Source organism: Colobus angolensis, unplaced genomic scaffold (assembly GCF_000951035.1).
Source record: "Colobus angolensis palliatus isolate OR3802 unplaced genomic scaffold, Cang.pa_1.0 Scaffold925, whole genome shotgun sequence".
In the NCBI taxonomy this organism is placed as follows: Eukaryota; Metazoa; Chordata; class Mammalia; order Primates; family Cercopithecidae; genus Colobus; species Colobus angolensis.
This window is the reverse complement of record NW_012123210.1, coordinates 103,959-113,403: the sequence shown is the minus strand read 5'-3', so window position 1 is coordinate 113,403 and position 9,445 is coordinate 103,959. Positions and strand designations below refer to the sequence as shown.

At 39.3% G+C, this 9,445-nt stretch overlaps 1 protein-coding gene across 2 annotated transcripts in view; it reads left to right on the top strand.

Annotated features, from left to right (window-relative positions):
* LOC105504516 (cytochrome P450 2C9-like) overlaps positions 1–1,283 on the top strand; it is a 47,409-nt gene extending 46,126 nt beyond the window's left edge. For both annotated transcript variants that reach the window (XM_011931975.1, XM_011931974.1), the window contains one exon: positions 785–1,283. In XM_011931975.1, the coding sequence (XP_011787365.1) occupies positions 785–966 (182 nt within the window). In that variant the 3' untranslated portion in view covers positions 967–1,283. The remainder of the gene's footprint in view (positions 1–784) is intronic.
* Positions 1,284–9,445: the final 8,162 nt, after the last annotated feature.

The window sequence follows — 9,445 nt, the reverse complement described above, 5'->3', positions numbered from 1 at the left end:
GGCTCTCTGCAACCTCCACCTCCCGGGTTCAAGTGATTCTCCTGCCTCAGCCTTCTGAGTAGTTGGGATTACAGGTGCATGCCACCTCGCCCGCCAATTTTTTTTTATTTTTTTAGTAGAGACGGGGTTTCACCGGGTTAGCCGGGATGGTCTCGATCTCCTGACCTTGTGATCCGCCTGTCTTGGCCTCCCAAAGTGCTGGGATTACAGGCTTGAGCCACCGCGCCTGGTCTGCCATTGAAAGTTTTAAAGTGAGAACGTGACATGTTTAGACATGTGCTCCTGGAAGTACCTACGGGAAAAAAAATCTTGACTGTGTATTGAGCCAGAAATACAAAGGGAAATACAGTATGTTAGCCTCCTCCTCTAAGTCCTTCTCAGTTCAACCCACTTGACAAGGAACGTATGTTTCTAAAGAAAGATTGATGAAGACATTTAAAGTCTTTAGAAAGATTTTAATAAAGTGCTTGGCAGGTAGCTGGTACTCAATAAATATTTGTTGAATACAGGGTGCCTGTTACGATTTGATATTAGGGGAAGAGTAAGTATGTCCATTCATTTTTTCAGTTGCCTATCCATCCATCCAATCATCCATTTATCCATCCACCCATCCATCCATTCATTCATGCATGCACCCATCCACTCATCTATCTCCTCATCCTTCCATATCAGAATATGCAGAATAGTTACTGCATATTCTGTTTGTGCCAGTTATAGAGACAGTGTTTGTCACTGTCACAGTTACACATGAGGAGTAACAGATCTCTGTGTTTTCTATTTTCAGGAAAACGGATTTGTGTGGGAGAAGCCCTTGCCCGCATGGAGCTGTTTTTATTCCTGACCTCCATTTTACAGAACTTTAATCTGAAATCTCTGGTTGACCTGAAGGACCTTGACACCACTCCAGTTTTCAATGGATTTGTCTCTGTTCCGCCCAAGTACCAGCTATGCTTCATCCCTGTCTAAAGAAGAGCAGATGGTCTGGCTGCTGCTGTGCTGTCCTGCAGCTCTCTTTCCTCTGGGACGTTATCCACCTTTCACTATCTGTGATACCTTTTCTGGCCTGTCATCTCACATTTTCCTTTCCCTCAAGATCTAGTGAACATTCAGCTTCCACTAAGGAGAGTTTCCTATGTTTCACTGTGCAAATATATCTACTATTCTCCATACTCTCTAACAGTTGCGTTGACTGTCACATAATGCTGATACTTATCTAATGTTGAGTTTTAATATGTTATCATTGTTAAATAAAGATGATTTGTGTATTATAATTCGAAGACATTTCTTCTTTGCATGTTCTAAATAAAAAAACATTATTATTTGCTGATTCAATTTATTAAACCTTCCTTCTTTTATGCATAATGTAGGTGAGTAATTAAAGAAAACAGAGTTCCAGGAGGCCATGCTGGCTCTCAAAATGATGAGGACAGAAAGGACAAAGGGGAAGAGGGTAGGGAAGCTGTTTTGCTGAGTGTTAGAGTTACTTGAGGATTGGATTTGAAAGTGAAAAACTGTGTCCAGGAGCAGTTCCAACCTGTAGGGAAATATTCAGAGGATTAGCCAAAGGGAGAAATGGATATTAAATGTTAGAATTCTTATATCTACATTGGTGTTCCTTTTTTTTTTTTTTACAAAGTCTTGCTCTGTCACCCAGGCTGGAGTGCAGTGGTGCGATCTCAGCTCTCTGCAACCTCCACCTCCCGGGTTCAAGTGATTCTCCTGCCTCAGCCTTCTGAGTAGTTGGGATTACAGGTGCATGCCACCAGGCCTGGCTAATTTTTTGTATTTTTAGTACAGACAGGTTTTCACCGTGTTAACCAGGATGGTCTCGAACTCCTGACCTCATGCCCGCCTTGGCCTCCCAAAGTGCTGAGATTATAGGTGTGAGCTACTGTGCCTGGTCTGGTGTTAAAGTGTCATTACTTTATCTCTAAATAAAGAATCAGATCACTTTTATTACTTCATGTTTCCAACTTAGAACAATGTAAAGAAGCATAAATATACGCTTTCACATTGCTGCTCAGGTGCTCTGTCATGCTTCTCTCTTCAAACATGAACAAATTTTCTTTTTCTTTTTTCTTTCCTTTTTTTTTTTTTTTTTTTTTTTGAGATGGTGTCTCACTTTTGTTGCCCAGGCTGGAGTGCAATGGTGTGATCTTGGCTCACTGCAATCTCCACCTTCAGGGTTCAAGTGATTTTCCTGCTTCAGTGTCCCAAGTAGCTGGGATTACAGGTGCCCACCACCACACCAGGCTAATTTTTGTATTTTTAGTAGAGACAGGGTTTTACCATGTTGGTCAGACTAGTCTTGAACTCCTGACCTCGAGTGATCCACTCACCCTAGCCTTGCAAAGTGCTGGGATTACAGGCATGAGTCACTATACTTGACTGTACAAAATTTCTTGGAAGAATTATCAGGATTTTATCTTTCTCAACTTCTCCTATATTATTTTACTTTTAACATAAATGGGATGATAATTTTATGCTATGGCCCTAATATAATTAGCCTCATGTCATCTCCAAAGCATAGACAACTAAGTATCTTATGTTAAATTATATTCATCACTCTTCCTATCTTCTACTTGAAATGTAAGAAATAAGAAGTAACATAACTCGTTATACTTCTCACAGCTCATCTCCCAGAAGAAGTTACTTATACTTTGGAACATGTTTTAAGGATAATATGTGGGTGCAAGTGTACATGTATATCTATATATGTATGTGTACTTTATATGTATTCATCCATTTTATATATTATATATAACTTATGCACACACACATATAGGGTTAAATGTTTATTTACAATATTGGGCTCATATCACACATCTTGTATTAAAACTTACTATTTTCCTATCAAGTAACATGCCAGCAAAACCTCTAAGGTGATAGAAACATAGGCAAATGATTCAGAGACATAATAGAAGAGAAAGTGAGTATTACACCAATGGGAAGAACCAAATGGAAATTACACATTATACCTTTTAAACCTTCTTCAGTGGGAAATAAAAATGTATTAATGTAGTGTTAGTAGAGGTGTTGGCAAACAACCCTTAACAACCCTTGTATCTGCATCAAGGAGTTGTTAAGTCTGTTTTCTTCTGGAGACTGTAGTGAATAACCTGTTTTCCTGCCTATTTTAGCTCCTAATGGCTGCCTGCATTCCTTGGCTCATGAACTCTTCCTTCTTTCACTCCAAACACTTGCTTCTGTTGTCACATCTCCTACTCCTACTACTGGCTCTTATTCTCACATCTCCCTTACGTTAGAAATGCAAAATGTTTTTTCCCTGGTGCCACAAATAAATAGCACTCAAACATAAATTTAATTTTCTCCGCAAGGCAGTTTTTACTTTCTGCAGATAGAGTGCTCCTTGCAGATGGAACAAGGGTGAGAGCACACGTGGACAGAGGAGGGGAAGAGGTTCTTATTCCTGATGGAGATAGCCATAGTCTACTGCTGTGTCATTCCCCTGTTTTCTAGGGTTGGACTGCATAGTCTAAACTAATTTCGACTGGTTATTTTAAAAAAGAGCAGGACTATAAGCCAGAGTGGTGAGGCATGTAGTTTTGCAGGAAGGGCAGTTACACAACTGGTGGCTCAGGGTGAGTCAGGATGGAGCAGGTGACCAGGGTGACTCATTTCAAAGCAGGTGACCAGGGGAACAGATGTGAACTACTGATTAGGACTGGAAGGAAAGCTGTCTACTGAAATTAGAAGCAAGGGGGTGAAGGGAACCAGGAAGTTAAATTTTAAAATAGAGAATGAATTAGAGAGCTGAACATACTGACATACTGGTTCTTTGAAGAGAAACTTGGGATTCACTATATTTAACAATTCCTCATCTTGAATTTTTCCAATTCTTTCTCTTCAAACTTCCTTAACATGTCTTGGCTTAGTTGTTCTGCATGATTCTCTAAAAGAAAAAGCTTCTCTGAATAAGGTGGAGGAGAATTAAGGGAGGTTTTAGTAAGTACTGCCTGTATGAGTCTGTGCATCAGCCCACAGATGCATGGTATGACACAACACCCAACAAGAATGAATACGCCTACTACGGCCGTGAGAGAAGTAAGAACTGAGGCTATGATTTTTTTTCCATTTACTGAATGATTTTTCTAGCCACCTTTTAAAGGGGTCATTTACCCCTGAGTTTTTGGCTAACTCATTGGACAGAGAAGTTAGACCTTGCAATGCATTTGTTATACTTCCATCAGGGGCAGTATTATTTGGGATGAAGGAACAACATTGAATTTTAATCATGATGCAAACTCCTCCTCTTTCTGCTGATATAATGTCTAAGGCTATTCTATTTTCACAAGCCATCTGGCTAGTAGCCCCTAATTTCTCTGCTATTTCTTTAACAGCATCTCTAGTGTAGTTAATAAACCACTGATGACCATAATAGATGTAATTTATCCAGTCAACATTTTTATTAATCTTCACCCACCAGAATATTGACTGAAATCCTCAAGTTATTTGATCATGGGTTTTAAATTCATCTGGTACTCCTCGTTGAGCTCTAATAGCATTTATATAAACATGGGGGTCAAAGGACCCATACAGGGTACTTCTTCCTTTACAATTTTCTCTCTTTTTTTGTAATTGTGTTGACAGAATGCTAGAGTGAAAGGGATGGCGAATTAGACTAGAACACAAGAGTTGCTCTAATTACTTGGCAGAGTACCCAGCAATAGTCCCCCATAATTCCACCACACTTACACTCAGGGATGAACAAGGACAGACTGATTGGTAAGCTCTTGAAGAGGCTTGGTTTCACTGCCTCCTGTTAAATCTTTAAGGAATGCTAACTTTTCCCTCCGCTGTGAAAGGCATGAGGTGAAGTTAACATCAGGAGCTGGAGACCAGATGGCCCTAGAGGGCTGACCCACAGGGCTCTTCACCTCAGGATAAAGCAGTAAAAGAGTCTTGCATGACCCATCACCCCAGGTTGTGGGGTTCTGAAAGAGAGCTACCATACAGCTCATGCCGGTCCCTGAGAGGACCACCCAAGCAGAAAGGGAACAATCTGGGTCTCTGGCCTGCCTATCGCACAAGGGTTTCAGTCACTTTTGTTTAGTGTGCAAACAGAATATTTTATCCATTCCAGCCAAGCATTTGCATCCTGATACCCTGTTTCAATTGCTATAGTTTGTTTTAAATAGTTAACCTCTACAACAACTACTTTGGTTTTATCATTGGGTATGTAACAAGAGAAAGTTTGGTTAGGGGAGAACTTAGGAGAGGGAGAAAAGGGTGCAGGAAGTGAGGAGGCAATGAAGCACATTTCAAAGGATCCTGAGACTTCTGCTCCTATACCATAGAAATGGCTTAATGAAGGGGAAGAACTCTGGGGAGGGTTTAGCTGACAGTGGGGAGGGATAACTCCTTTAGTGAAATGAATATACGATTTTAAGAAATTGCAAGTACTGGTTGGGGTGGTCCATCCTTGCTCTTCAGTATTTTATAGAGCATTGAACCAACTTTGGCAGAGAAGCTCTGATCTAGGAGGACAAGATTTCCAGTAAATACTGGAATCTTCATCAAACTCTTCTCAAACTAACTTATCCCTGTTAACAGATTTTTAGTCTGAGGAGAGCTAGGAAGGATAAAGTACTTTTCTGAAGTGGAGAGTTCCCTCTAACTTGGCAAGTCTGCACAGGGTGTAACAAGGCAATCATCAAAAGTAATAGTTTGAGGCAAAATTGACTTGGTACATCAATAACTAGGTGGTCAGGAATAGAGCAAGAAAAGAAGAAGGAGTAACAGAATAGATGAAAGGAGTTAAATTTTTCTTAGCTTTAGTTCGATAGGATTTTCCCTTCAGACTATGGCCCATGACTCTGGAAGGGGCGGCACTTTCTTGACTAGGGTGTGATGGGTCCATCCTTTTTCTGATGTCCACACTGCGGTTTCAGTAGTTAGGAGCACTAGGTAAGGTCCTTCGAAGGCCGGTTCAAACTTTTCATTTTCTCCAACTTTTGACAGTGATGTGGTCCCCAGGCTGACGTTGGTGTGCTGGAAACTCTAGGGGTGGCACATGTGCTAAAAGACCTTTTGTTTTGAGGGAAGGGAAAGTGGAAGATAAACCAAGTATATAATTTCTGAGAAACTGATCTTTTGTTTCAAATGTAGGGAGATCAGTAGTTGAATGCAGATAAGGCAATCCATAAAGCATCTCATAAGGGGATAGGCCTATGTCTTTTCAGGGAGCAATTCAGACTCTCAACAGTGTAATAGGCCTTCTTACCGTACTTGATGAAGGTAGGTGTCAGAGAGTATGATATTCACATGTCATATCCAGTACCTGGGCTCATTTCTTAATGACATGTACAGTGAAATGAGTCCTATTATCTGAATCAGTGTTTTCTATTAATCTAAACTTGGGTATAATATTTTCAGCTAATGCCTTGACTACACTATTAGCAATTGTACTTGAAAAGAAAATAGCTTCTACGTAATGAGTAAGGTGATCTACTATTACTAATAAATACCTTAGATGTCCGATTGGAGACATCTCTATGCAAGCAATCTGGATATTCTGGAATGGCCTTAAGCCTGGATTCCTTCCCCTGAGGGGTAATGTTTTTATAGCTCGTTTATTAGTTTTCTTACATGCTAAGCAACTATCTGTAACTTGTTTGGCCAGGGTATAAATTTCTATACCACTCTAAACTCTGAGAACTACATCACACATGCCTTGGGGTCCCCAGTGGGTCCCTTTATGCAGTTGGAACAATATTTCCCCTCATAAGATGTTTGGATAACATTTTTCTCTGGTTTAGCACTCTCCTTTTTCCTTCTGAATTTTTTTAGCACCTATTTTTATTAGTTTTTAGACAAAGAAAGCCAAATGTCATTTTATATTTGACAATGCTTTCTGTATGATTTTACAGCAGATAAGCTAAATTTTACCTTTATATTAGTGTACTATTAATGTTAAACTCAATTTTTGTAAAACCTGGTTGACATTATTTATCCAATTTTAATGTCTGACTATAAGTTAAGATTTTTATAGACTCTTTTTAACCCTTTATAATTTTTGTTAAAGAGCAGGTTAGTGCTTAAAAAAAAAAAAGTTATGCTTTTTATGTCCAGTTCACAGAAAAACTGGATGATACCCCTTTAACTTTAGCCAGTGTTTACCACAGAATTTTCTTTATAATTAACATTTCAAAGTTTGCTTAAACCTTCAAAACAATTTTTTAAATCTTTTAATGTAGGTAAAATTCACATTTTTATGTCTCCTTATAATCCTTTTACCAAAGGTATATTTTACTTTCCTTACACACCTTGCACGTAAACTGTTTCTTCAATAGTTTTACATTCAGGAGGCCTAATTACTTTTAATTTATACAACAATTCTCGCATAAATTCCCTTTTATAGCATTTTTCATGAGTTTCACAGACAGTCTTCGACATGGCTCAACTTTCTGACTTGTAAACATCCCTTTCTTTAAAGAACCATTTAATCTATTTTAGGACAAGAATTTACCACATAACATTTCTTTTACATAAATTCTCCCCTTCCCCCCCCTTTTTTCTGTCAAAGATGATAACTGTTCTTTTCCAACGTGAACTTCCTTCATGTCCATGGACTAGATTGCCTAAGGCCACAAGATTGGAAGTTAGGATAATACATGTTACACTGTTAATTTTTAGCTAACTTTATTTTTGTTGAAAACCTTGTAAGTTTGGGATTTTAATTATCCTTTGCTATTAATAACACTTCGTTCGGTCTAAATTTTTTTTCCAAATGCATAAGCCACTTCAAAGGCATACTTAGAACTGGTGTAGATGGTTCTTCCCTGGTTCTGTGAGTACCTTAAGGCTTGGTTGAGTGCAAACAGCTCACACGTTTGAGCAGACCAATTATTATGCAATTTTCCTAACTCTGTTTCTACAAGAGTTTCCCAATCTATTACTGAATACCCATTCTGTCTTTTTCCCTCAATCACCCAGGTGGCACCACCTATAAATAAGTGTCGTCCCATCCTGAAGGGAGTTCCTCTTAGGTCTGGTTGGGCCTTTGTAAGGTAATTAATTAAGACTTAGATCCCCTGTTAGGAAACCTGCTGCGTTAAGTGAATTATCAGTGGCTAATGTGAAATCATACTTTTCTAACAGAATAGCATCATACTTCAGGATTCTTGAGTCAGTAAGCTACCTTTTTGCTTTTTTTGACTTAGGATAGTTCTGAATCGGTAAGATGTGCTCACAATGAGGTTTCCTCTAAAAGTTATTTTTCTACTTTCTTCTGTTAGCAAAGCAGTTGCTACTAAAGACTGAAAGCATTTGGACCATCCGCGGGTTACTAGGTTAAGAAGTTTTGATAGGAAGGCTAGGGGTTGTCACTGCTTTTGGGTATTTCTAAGGCTACGCCCTTGTTTACACTGAAAACAAGATGGAATGGCTGCTTCAGGAGGGTAAAGCTAGGACAGGGGCAGTTACTAATAGATGTTTTGACTTTTCCACCTGTTGGATTCCTGGTAATTGGCAAATGAGGGTGTTTGGCCCATCTTGTGTGAGGTTTTTTAAACAAGGGTTTTGTTTTTAGGGCATAAGAATCTATCCATAGATGACAGTTTCCAACTAATCTAATCTTAAAATTTTCTAAGTGCTTGTTTAGTCTCTGGCAGAGGCATGGATATGATGCCTTCAATCTGTTCAAGCTCAATGTGCTGTTTACCTTTGCTAATTAAATGACTTGTTCTAATATTTGACTAAATATTTGGAGACTCTGTAAACCCTTGGGATAAGATTGTCTACGGGTATTGGCTATTTTCAACCGGAGTGAGGGTCTTCTCACTCAAAGGCAAATAGGTCCTGGCTCTCCTCTGCCAATGGACAAGCCCAGAAGGTATTTTAAGAATCTATTATCGTAACAACAGAGTGGGTAATTTGGACTATCTGATTAATAGCTCTAAGGTCTTGCACTGGTGTGACCCATCTGGCTTCTTTACAGGCAGTATTGGAGTGTTATAGGGTCATGGAGAAGGCCTTCAATGATCACTTACAGGTTTTAAATTTACCCTGGCTTTTAAAGGAATAGGGCACATTGCTTTCACTTTACTTCTCTCACACTCTCTCTCTCTCTCTCTATTTTCTTTTTATCCTTCTAATATTTTAACATTAGGCCTAGGGGATTATTCGGGGGAATATTATTGTTGTTAGCTTTATCCTTCACCTTACTTGGGGTATTTTCCATTTTGGGGGTTAGGCTCAATTTCCCTTACCAGAAATGTTTCACATTTTGGGGTGAGGCTCAATTCCCTTACTGGAAATACCTTGCCTTTTGGGGTGAGGCTCAATTTCCCTTACTAGAAATGTCTCACCTCTTTTTAATCCCCAAGATATCCTGACTAAGGAGCACTTCACCGCCCCCCATGGCTTTTCTTTCCTTAGTCCCAACTAAGGAATGCCTTACCACCCCGTAGCTTCTCTTTCCTTG